Raw genomic sequence first — 12,279 nt, 5'->3', positions numbered from 1 at the left:
TATAAACTTTGTTCCTATAGTTGGCAACTTTTCAAACCCCTCTAGCTACTTTTTATCAAAAAACCAACAATTGACAAATCTAGACATTTTTACACAAAATAATGCGGAACTAAACAAATGCAAATTTGCACAGAAATGTAAAGATAGAGAGCCCTAAATAATCTATTAAGACAGCTTGCCAGCCAAAAATAAGTAGATTTGGGGATTACTTACACTTTAAATATCTAGATGTGCCTTTTAACTTTGGTATTTTAAAGTTCTGATGGTATAAAATGTATAAACTGATGAGAGAAACAACAGTTTATTACTAATTTTATCATATAATGATTCCAAGCAGACAGTTGGTTCATTACTAGCATAGAGAACGAGACAGTGCACATTGTTTTGATTAATACACAGAGAACCTAAGGGTTTTTCCCACCACTTAAGACTCAATCATTTCCTTATTTATAATCCAAGCCTGTGAACAATCAGTTCAGCCTTCAACGTCTGTTTTTCTGATGCGGCAGCCCGTTTTTCTGCTTATGCAGACATTCATAAGCAGTCTGATTTCCATGTATGAGGAGAACATGAGGCAGCGTTGGAGCTGCAGAGAGGAGCCAGGAGGTTTAATGTGAAGAGGAGATGCCCAGATGCAGTCTGTTCCCTCGGTTATTAGTTTTAGGGATTCCTGCTGATTTCAGGCTAAGCGAAGCTCAGTCTCCTTCTGCGCCTACTGAGCAAGAAATGTAGCATCACAAAGAGATTTTCTGCCAAATCCAGATGGTTTGTAGCAAAATGGAAAAAAAATCTGATATTAGTCTCTTTGAAGATTTCACTTTGTGATCTCATTCTTTTCTTAAAGTGACTATTTCAATTTCAGACCTGCATATTTCCCATAATAAATCTTAAATTACTTAAGTTGTTTTTAACTGTGGATCTTTTCAGCCCTTTTTTATTTTATTTATTAATTTATTTTTAAAAAATGTACTGGTGATTTTAGGATTTACTGGACTGTAACAAAATCACAGAGGTCCAAACACTCACTTCCCTTGAAAACTCTTGCCATTTCTTATAGGAAATAAAATCTAAATTAAATTCTTGTTTTGCTAAAGTCATGCGTAAAAATCATTCAATCCACACAGCAAATTAGGTTTATTGGGAAAATTGTTACACAAGAACAGCTCAAAACAATTAAAAATAAGACTAATATTTAAAGTGACCCATTATGCAAAATTTAAATTTTCCATGTTTTTGTATTTCCATTTGGGTCTCTACTTCTAAAGACAAAACAAGAATTAAAAAATTTAAAAAAACAGTCAACCACTTACTGACAATAAATTAATTAATTAATAAATAAATTAACGTTTTTTGGCGTCTGGAAAATGACTCGTTTGAAAAACCTTTGGAAAATAACGTTACAAATCAGGAGGCACTGCTCCTCACCTAGCAACCCCAGCAAATCCCAGCCCGTTACCTAGCAACTCCCGTGGAATTCTGTCCGTCACCTAGCAACCCATGCAGATCGGAGCTGGGTTTTATTGCAAACAGCTACTATTGTCTATTTCACAAAAAAAAAACTAATTTTCAGTGGGGTAAGTGATAAGTTGCATATTACCTAGCTAAATTATTAATAATTAGTTACCTAATTCAAATAAATGTTAATTAAATGGCTCTAAAAACGGATCTAAACTAGTTTACACTGTTAAAACGGATTTATGGTACAAGTTTCTAATTGTGCTGCTAATCGAGTTTAGAATACCCAAATGATCTTACAGCAAAACTATGTTGATCCTGTTATGACTACAAGGATTAAAAGCTTAAGGTTTGTTCTGGATCATTTTTAAGCTAATCGTTGGGTGGAGGCAAATATTTTCTGCCTCTACCTGTAATTCTCGACGACGTTAATCCTACAGTTCCCACGACGGCTGTGTTTACCTGGAAGCTCAGCTGTCATGGCCGTCTTGGTTCAAGAGCTTGTGATTCCTGTTAAATGACTCTCTGGCCCCGCCCACTTTGAGATAATCCAGATGATGATGTCATCTGAGGTCGTTGACGGGACATGAGACAGAAAGAAAGAATGTGTTTTGTTGTTTTGACAGTTTTACTGAGCGAAACTTTGTTTCATGAGGAAAAACATCCAGATGCTTCAGCAGGGAGTGTCTGGATCCTTTGGTAAGAAATAATTCAACACAAATTAATAGTTTTTTCTTTCACAATAGCAAGAAAAGTTAAAGAACTGAAGAAAATCATTTGAATTGGATTGATTCCAGCAAAATAACCGGTACTGAGCTGAACTGATCATCAGAAGATTATTTACAGAACATTTTAGTTTTTAACATTCAGAGGAACTGGGAAGTTAAACTGGATTGTATGGCTAATTTTAAGGCTTTTATGGATCTTTTACCAGTTTTGGTAATAATTGTTGAGGGCACTGTACTGATATGTTTTAAACTTAAAAGTTACAAGAGCATCATTTAACTATTTCTCACTTGAAAATCTAAAAATCTTCTCAAAAAGAAGAATAAACTTTCAGATTTAGAATTTGTTTTGAAAAACAAAAGTAGCACAGAGAAAAAAAACGGAATTTATTCAGATTCCCCCTTAAATTTAAATTTTAGTTAAATTATATTCTATCTGTAAATTTTTAAAAATTACCTAAAAATATGTTTATTATATGGCAACAATTTAATTATGTAAATTTTTTATTTTTATAAATTAGTAAATCTATTCTGTACGATCACTCTTAGATTATCGATGATCCTTGTGTTTAGATTACATTTTATGAAAAAACAAAATTCACATAAGTTACAAAAAAAATTGCTAATAAAAAATAAATCAGTGTTTTACTATTTTTAATTAATTAAATTAAAAAAAAAATGTTTGCCGTATTAAAGCTGCTATAAAAAATGGTCTCACAGCATTTAAAAAAGTTGCTAATACAAATTAAATCAAGCTGTTTTACAATTTTTTTTGACATATTAAAGCTGCTATAAAAACAGTCTCTTATTTAAAAAAAAAATATATATATATATTGCTAATAGTGATGTGTAACTGTGAGAAGTTATGTAAAAGTCTGTACAAAATGTGACTTGAATATAAAACCAGGATTACATGAAGGATTCCTCTAGTAAAGGAGCAGTTTTGTGAAATAATAATATTTTATTTCTCTCTAAAGCAAAGCGTACAGAGGGAAATACGACCCTCCTGGAAACGACATAAAGTCTTTCTGTATCTCTTACAGATCGGTCTAAAAGCAGCAAACTGTCCCTCAAACTTCCCCATCAGAACCTTTAATTTGTTTCCTGCTTCCTCCAAAAAGGAAGAAACAAACAAACATTCATCAAGCTGGTTGTTTTCCAGCTGACTGTCATTTTGCTTATGGCTCAGTTGCTGAGGCTTTTTCACAAAAAGCATTCTTGTTCTCAGATTCCTGTTGTGGCTCTCATTTTATCCACTGATATCCCCAACACTTCAAGCTTTTAAACAATTTTCCTTACAGAACTCGCTCTCGGTTTTTACTCCCAGCTATTTGCATTCAGAAAAAGCAGAATAAACCCCTGATGCTTTTAGCTCTTCAGAGTTAATTATATGAGATGATATGATAAGTGGTAGTTTCATCCACTCATCTTCTTCCTGGTTCAGGAAATCCGCCGTTTTTTGTTGTCTCTTACTTTTAAGCACTCGCAAAAACCTGCAGCTTCTGCACAAATGAATCTGGTTTCACCAGCATGAAATATGAGACTAAACTCAAAAATTATTTCACCCTCTACAAGGATCTAATAAAAAACACCGTACCAAGTGTTTTGTCCACTTTCTTGTGCAAATATCGTTGTTCTCTTGAAATAAGGCAAAACTAACTTATAAGTAACTTTTCAGCAGCTTTTATAAAGTCAATCATTTCTGAATATTTATTTTAAAAAAGTACAAGTTCCAGTGTCAGATTTGTCCACAAATGTTATAAGTGGAAGTAATAGTTTTAAAAAATAAATAATAAGGAATTATTAGCTTAAAATAAGCTCCTATATCTTGCTTAAAAGTTATTTGTACATAAGTTTTGTTTTATTTCAAATGTACTAAGATATTTGCACTAGAAACCAGACAAACATTTAATTGGTATCACTGCAAAATCACAAAATCTAACTTTTCAGCACAGGCAGCTGATACAAACTGACCCTTTAATTCTTCTGAGCAAAATTTTTACAGACAAAATGTAGTTTTATATAAATGTAAAATGCTTAAAGTATTGATTTTTAAGCAACTTTTACTCAAAAGCAGAGTTAAGCAAACCTATTTTTAAAATTTTGTTTAAAACAGAAAGCGTTTTTCAAGAAAAAATGAGACATTTTCCATTTTGCTTTCTGCTAACAGATATAATTTTTGATCCAAACACAGAAAATAATTGATGCAAAAAAATTCAAATTACAAAAGAAAAGCTAATTTGTTGTTTAGCAAGAAAAACATTCAACTATTTTCCTGACCTATTAATACTTCAGTCTGACGTGTTTGTGGATCAGAAGACCAAACTTTACACGGGAATCAGACATTTTTATGTTCTCCACTTGTATTTCTCTGATTTACAAACCAATTTGTGACTTCAGGAAACACAAGTAGATGCTCGTTTATCGACACATTTTGACCCCTGAGACAAACCCGGCCCCCAGCTCTCGGGTGTTTTTATGAATCGGATCAGAGCGTTTTGGACGCAGACAGATGGGCCGGTCCTGCTGCTGCAGCAGGAATCGTCCCTGGAGAGGCTGCAGGATTTCAGAAAGGATTCCCGATCGATACACATTAACGACGAGGAGGATTAGCAGACATCATGGAACCGCGAGGCACTCAGTCCGGCTCCGTTTGTGTGTCGGCATGAATTCATTCATTCATCATCAGAGCTTATATTCAATCAGTTATAAACTCTTACAATGTCATTATTTACTTTGTCTCCTGCAACTAATTTGTGGGATAGGACTATTTATTAAAATATATTCATACATTAATATGAAATTTTTTTCCCCAGATTTAATGTCAAGAAAATTAAATTCACTTTCCTAATTGGCTGTGCTTTGCAGGGTTATAATAGTTGTTTTTTTCTTTTTCATTGTGACTTTTGAGTAATTCAGTTAATTTTTAGAGTGTATTTTCTAAATTTTATTAGTTCAATATTGTTTTGAGTTTTAGATTTTACATCTTTTGGTTTATTTTTAGGTGCAGAATTCACAAAGGTCAAAGTATGATATTGTGATTATGAATAAAAAATATACTCAAATGTTTTTGAACAACCAAAGAAGTGACGTAATTTACTGACAGTGTGAACAAAAAAAAAATCTCTGACATTAGCTCAAAAGGTGGATAAATAAATTCAGAAATACAAAAACAAATTATATTATACCTATAATTTCAGTATGTTTTAGTTAACTTTAGAAACAGATAATGTGTTTCTAAGAATTTCCCCCATTTAATTACCGTTTTCATATATTTCAGTTTAACAAAAATGTTTCTCAATTTCAGTTTTTATTATTCCATAAGTTTTACAGAATTGAAAAAGCATTTTTGATTCGCAGCTTGGCTTTTTTCACGTTGCAGTCCAAATATACGCCTCTTTGGTAAATAAGTTACTCTAAAAACTATTCTCTCTGTCCTCATTAAAATCTTACTTTAAGAAAGTTTCTCTTTGTGAGCAGAAAAAAGTTTCACTCGTGGATTTTACATAGTGAAAGAGGAAATATTGGTCTCAAATTGTTTTTAATTTTAGATAAAATGCAACACATGACATTGTGGATATTCATGAGGTATTATATGTATTTATGATTAATTTTTGTGTGTTTTTGCTGCACTGTAAAAAACAGCAGACATTATATTGCCAAGCACGGGCAGTTTAATTGTTGATTTTAATTGTTGATTTTATGATGCTGGAATCAATGTTTCACTGTAAAACAAAATGTTTTAACTTAAGGAAAAATTATTTCCCTAAAATCAACATAAGAACAACATATAAAATTAATATACACTTGCAAAATATACAAATGACTCTTTTCACTGATTAATTTATTTACAGCAATTTCCCATCAAATCAATAATTTAAATTGTTTTATAGTTTATACTGTTTAACAATGTTAAATATACAAATATTTTTTGTGTATTTTGTTTTAATTTTTACTCATTAACAGATACGATTTCAGATTTGAGTAAATTACTCAAAATAAGCTCACAATAAAGCAAAGGTCGAGGCTTTACAAAAATCCTACCTACTTACAGCAATGAGAGTAAATGTAAGTCGTTTCTTTCCGCCCCCGCTCGCTGGTAGTTCTGGAAAAACGTACATTTTTCAGACAATCCTTAAACTTTCTGCACCTTGTGGAATATTTCTAAACCTATCCCTGTTTACAGCTTTTTACATTTCTGGTGAAAAAGCGACGAGGTGTGGCGTGTGAACCAGCTGGAATATTCCTGTCAGCGATTGATACTGGAGAGGCCAGACAATGCTGCAGCTGACAGGCGAGACAAAACACTTCGCCTTACTGTTGTGCTTTCAGGATCTGTCCTCAAAGGAAAGCAAGTTTGCACATGTGATTTGCTCTACCTTGTTTAAAGGAGTTGTATTATGTGTTTCCCAGGCACAAAGTGCCATTTTATAGCACAATAAAGTAACTATGTTACATTCACTTGGTATAAAATTCTGATATATAATGAATATGACTAAAAAGAAATGTGACTTCCATATTTAGCGTCTTGAAATTGTCCGTCTGTCTCTTTAAAAAACTCCTACTCTTTCCGAAACTCACTCCGCAACATTTTTACCGGCATTTCACTAAGAAGTAGATCCTGTAATGAGCTCGGCTGATGCACAGCTCCACCAGGTGTTTGCCAATTGCTGCTGGCTAGTCTGAAGGAACTGAGTGGGAAACTGCAGCTCAGAGGAGGAGCTGCGCCTCGGAGGCGGAAATTATGCAGCTTTAGAAAAAATTAAGAGCCCACTGGACTGAACCCCCGTTGAAAACTTCCTGGTTATTCCACCAAATATTAATTTCTGAACTCTTCCTGAGTTGAATCATTATATGAACTAACATTATTAGTTCATATTCATACATAAATCAGAACTTTATTTGAGTTCTGAAAGCACAGAATATTTTTTGATATTTTGACCATTTCTCAATACTAAATTTTTGCTTGGGATTTTAGTTATAGAATAAAAGACATAACATAAAGCTATAAAGAGTACAATCAGAGAAACTGATCATTTTAAGTGGTCTCTTAATTTTTTCCAGAGCTGTGGTTCTGAACATTTCTGGTTAATCAACCTCGAGCAACATTAAACCCTCTGAAATAAGGTAACGCATGCTGCAGCTCATTCATTTGACATAATTCTTATTTTATTTATTCTCTTCTTCATGTAAGGACTGTAAACTCACACATTATAAAATATCCACCCTGAACCGTTGAACTGACTCTCCTGTGATGAATCCGATGTAAGTTAGATCTCTGTCTGTGTCATAATCTACCTGTGAGGACTAAAGCGGGCCGATCATGTGTTGCTATATTCTGCTCAAGCCGTTACGGTGAGAATAGAAAACATTACTCTTCTCAGCCGTAGCCTACATAGATGTGGACTTCTTGGAAAAGTACTAACTCAGCAGCTCTGCAGATGACTTCTTTTACTGTGTCCAAGGCTTCTGCCCAGATGAGTGTATCCCATAATAAATTGAAGATCGCACCGGTTGGATCTCTTGTTTTATTGCATACTATTTTTATTTTCTGTTTGACCCACAAGTGTGGCACTGGCAAATTGCTGCAGATGAAAAAGGCCTAGAAAACACTCAGGAATATTTAGAGAGAAATTTTAAAAGCTCAAAGGACGAGGAGTGAAACTTTATATGCCTCTGATTAAAGTTGATGCTGAGCTACAGCTGTCGGAGTGTGTGTGTGTGTGTGTGTGTGTGTGTGTGTGTGTGTGTGTGTGTGTGTGTGTGTGTGTGTGTGTGTGTGTGTGTGTGTGTGTGCGTGCGTGCGTGCGTGTGTGTTTAAGGGACTCTGAGGAGACCTTTGCATTTTATGACACTGTCACAAACACTTCCACTTCCTGCATCTATTAGATACTAAAACATGGCTAAAAAATGGCTGTTTGCTTAGTCAGAGACGAGAAAGAATATAATAACACTATATCCTTCAGTTTATAGGGGATCAATTATACAAAATTCATAATTTGCATGTTTTTTTTCTTTCATTTGTGTCTCAATTGTGTAACAAAAACACCCAGACGTTTTTTTTTTGTGGCAATAAATTAATGTTTATTGGTGTCTGGGAAACGAGTCGTTTCAAAAACAAGATTTAAATGTAGAGCAGATGTCTAATTTAGTCACAAACAACTGAATAATAATAAAATTAAAGTTTCTGAAAGTAATTTTTTTCTTCTTTTCCCAAATTACCCCCCTGTAGAAAAGTCCAGAAGCACAAATGTATAAATTGCGCCAATTAGTTTATTGGTCAACATATGAAACCAAACCCAAATATTGAAATGTCTGTTACCATAAATCAATCTGTCGCTTTAAGAGAACATTGAAACTCACATTTTTGTGTAGGAGTTTTTTTTTCCAGTTGGGTTCCAATGGAATATACTGCTGAACAGGTTTTTGTTAACTTTACAAAGCTCTGTGTTTGGTAACAAAGGCACTTAGTGCGGACAATTGGGGAAAAATGCAAAGGGAACGTTGTTGTCTCCGGATCGGAATGTGTCCCCTGCCCTGGTCACAATACCCAACTCAGTTTGGGCCAGCGCCAAAAAAAAGTGCCACTCTGAAATACCAGGTGACACATTGTTCAAGCTGCTCATTATGTCCCTGTCACATGTCTGCTTCAAAAGCAATAAATCACATCCACTTATAGTCCCGTCACAGGATCCCGCCCCCATTTCCCTGATGTTGGGCAAAAAGCTGATGGATGACGATGACTACCTTTGGTTTTAGCTGTTACCTTATCAATATAACTGGCTAAAACTTAAATATAAGCCTGATGTACAAAGGAAAAGGAGACGTATGCTTTGATACTAATAGTCAACACTGCAAGATAACAAGGTCAGAAAAAAGTTTTAATAAAGATAAAAATAGCATCACATCTACATGTTATGGCTTCACCTTGACAACCGTAACATGTAGAGATGATGTGGAATATGGTGTTCAGTTAAAAAATACCAACTCGGATCATCAGTAGAGCAGGTGTTTACATCAGCTAATCAACCACAGCTGTGCTAGATTAGCTAATAGCAGGGGCTAGCTAATCAACCACAGCTGTGCTAGATTAGCTAATAGCAGGGGCTAGCTAATCAACCACAGCTGTGCTAGATTAGCTAATAGCAGGGGCTAGCTAATCAACCACAGCTGTGCTAGATTAGCTAATAGCAGGGGCTAGCTAATCAACCACAGCTGTGCTAGATTAGCTAATAGCAGGGGCTAGCTAATCAACCACAGCTGTGCTAGATTAGCTAATAGCAGCGGCTAGCTAATCAACCACAGCGATCACTTATTATTAATCACAAAAGTAACATTAAGCCTAAAAACATAATACTGTAAAAAACTGAATGTTCTGTTCTTTGTGAGAGAAAAGTTTGAGTAGTTTCTTTTGGCGTTAAATCCTGATGCATGTAGTGGCGTTGTTGCCAGTTGCTACGACAACGGGTGTGTTTGTAGCGGACACAGAGAGCGAGGGGGAAAAATGGGTTTATTTTTCATCAGTTTTCCCGCGTTATTTTTCCCTTTGCTGAGGAGCATGGCACTAAATTAATAATACCTCATTTAGTGCCTAAATTAAACCTAAATGAAACTTAAGGTTTCATTTAGTTAACGGGATTCTTCTACCGCGACAATGAGAGCGTGGTAGCAGCCCTCCGGTGTTGTGCGCATGCGCGAAATTTCCGGATGTAAACAAGGTTCCAAGTTCAACTAATCATATCTGTTACTTCTGAATGAGTTCCTCTGTTAGAGTCTTTGCCGGACTAACAAATCAAACCAAAACTCATGTGAGGAAATATCTGTGTGTGTTTTTGGACCCGTAGGTTCGGCCTACTATGACAACGTTCGGCCGTTGGCGTATCCCGACTCGGACGCTGTGCTCATCTGCTTTGACATCAGCCGTCCGGAAACCCTGGACAGCGTGGTGAAAAAGGTCAGTGCATCACATTCACAGAAGCGTAAATGAGTCATCTTTTACCCTACTAACGCTAAAACTTATTAGGAAAATAAAAAAATTGAGGAGAATTTTAGTTTTTCTTAGTGCGAGGGCCACAATCTGTGTACAGTTTGAGGAGCTGACTGCGTCTGAAATCCTTTCTGCTCGACTCAAACGGACAAAAATAATTTTAATGAGATAAACGACCATGAAAGTAAACGGACCTCATGTCATCTGATTTTCAATTTACGAAAAATAATTGTAAATAATCCATTAAGATTTTATTCTGTTCACCAAAGGCTCAAACAAAACCTTATCATGGTCAGTTTTTACAGAAATAATTACACAGTTTTCCAGGGGTGAGGAACCACAACCGCCCACCAATAGCTGAAATCCTTGAATATTTGAGACTTTGTCTAAAAACGCTTTTAAATAACTACAAATGGATTATTTCTAACACAGAATATACCTTAATATGCGTTAAGACGTACAGTGGAGATTTAGCTGGCATTATAGCAGAAGCTAACCTGCAAAATCTTCTTCATCTCCTTTCGGCTATTTGGAAAAGCCTTGCATTGTGCCAAGGTATTCCATCTGCCGAAGATGCTTTTTCTTTCTTTTATAGCCTATATGCTCTATGGAAAAATAAAAAAACATGAGTGACTGATACTTAAGAGCCCAAACAGTGCTGTAGCCGACACTAGATAAAACACGTACTCATAATGTACTTTATTGTGCTTTCTGTTCTCAAAGCAAAGCAAGTTTGCACATCTGATTTGCTCCAATTCAGTAATTTTAAGATCTTTGGAGGTTCTGTTTTATGGAGGACCAAAACTGACATAATAAGAAATAAAAGCATCAATATATATTTAGTTTTTCCTTGTCCTTACACATAAGTTTCCATCGAGAAATGTATATGTTTTCTTTTTCATTTCCCCCAAACATGCATTTTTGTCAAGAAAAGTAGATATTTTGTTTTGTCTTTTCCTTATACAAACCCTCCTTCTTTGTCATTGCCTCCTCTCCTTTTTCTGCTTCTCCGTGTGCATCTTTATGTTAATGAGGAGAGCTGCCTTCTATGTCCAGCTCCTACTATTGGCCAATAGAGCTTTGGAACCAACGCCAGTGCGTAAGACGTTGTGGGGCGTTTACGTCTCGTGCAGTTGCTCGGTGCCATCTTCACAGGCCACAGACCAAAACAAACTTTATCCCGGTGTTTTTATTGTGTTACCGACTGCAGTGAAGTTAGTTTCGAGTTAGATATTCCAATATCCGCAGAGCAAGCGGCGTTTAGCTCAAGGTTGATCCGATTTATGAACGCTAATTTCGGCCAAGCTTTCTCAAGCTCCTTCCTGCTCGGAGGTTCACTTAGGGACTGTCAACAAATTTCCAAACCAAACACTCCTGTCAAACAAATGTTAATAAATGCCTTGCCTTGTGACCAACTGATACAATAAAGTGGTAATTCATGCTTTTACACACTACTCTCTATTAAAATGTCAAGTCATATTCAATATTTTAAATAATTTTAATATAAAATAATATGTTTGTACAGTTTTACACAAATATGTGCATTTTTATGGCTATTTAGATCAAAATTAAAAACAAAAATGATTCAGATGTACTGATGGTAAATTCAAAACGTTGGTGTTTTCTTACCGCCGACTGTTTTTAGAAGTTGACGATTGAACGAGTTAGCATGCGGTGATTGACGTGTTTTCAGTTCGGAGACATTCCTGCCATCATTCATCAGTGAAACTGTCAAAGCAAAACAAAACAGTTATTTTTCATGGTAGGCACATTCCCACATCTACAGGGGTCCACTTTAGCGCTTTCCGTGACCTTTCTAAATGACCTCAGTAAATGGTGGTGAATAAACGTATTTGAAATGCATGCACAGAATGCCAAAGTGACATGTTGAGTGGTCACTTTTATTTAGAAGTAATTTATCCTTTTGTGACCTCCTAAGTTTGTAATTTTAGGTGTGCCGTGACATCTCATGTTTTTTTTTCCTGTCGCTTTGGTCTTGCTTTCCACGTGAAAGCTTTCATCCTCAAATATCTTTGTGTCCAACCATCTCTGACAGCCTTTCCAATAATCAATGTTTGCACTCTCCAATTTTCCTTTTAGGCCTCGCATTAT

General features: G+C 35.3%; 2 protein-coding genes across 2 annotated transcripts in view; one reads left to right on the top strand and one right to left on the bottom strand.

Moving 5' to 3' along the window:
• brca1 (BRCA1, DNA repair associated) overlaps nucleotides 1-12,279 on the bottom strand; it is a 73,539-nt gene that overhangs the window by 15,111 nt on the left and 46,149 nt on the right. The window contains exon 22 of the mRNA XM_023341366.1: nucleotides 1,918-2,022. Within this exon, the coding sequence (XP_023197134.1) occupies nucleotides 1,949-2,022 (74 nt within the window). The 3' untranslated portion in view covers nucleotides 1,918-1,948. The remainder of the gene's footprint in view (nucleotides 1-1,917; nucleotides 2,023-12,279) is intronic.
• Nucleotides 1-12,279, top strand: part of LOC102227463 (rho-related GTP-binding protein RhoN-like) — a 35,174-nt gene that overhangs the window by 15,233 nt on the left and 7,662 nt on the right. The window contains exon 3 of the mRNA XM_005811661.2: nucleotides 10,025-10,134. Within this exon, the coding sequence (XP_005811718.2) occupies nucleotides 10,025-10,134 (110 nt within the window). The remainder of the gene's footprint in view (nucleotides 1-10,024; nucleotides 10,135-12,279) is intronic.

The sequence above is a fragment of the Xiphophorus maculatus genome, chromosome 10 (assembly GCF_002775205.1).
Source record: "Xiphophorus maculatus strain JP 163 A chromosome 10, X_maculatus-5.0-male, whole genome shotgun sequence".
NCBI lineage: Eukaryota > Metazoa > Chordata > Actinopteri > Cyprinodontiformes > Poeciliidae > Xiphophorus > Xiphophorus maculatus.
The sequence above is the reverse complement of the archived record's forward strand: the minus strand, read 5'-3'. Positions and strand labels throughout refer to the sequence as shown.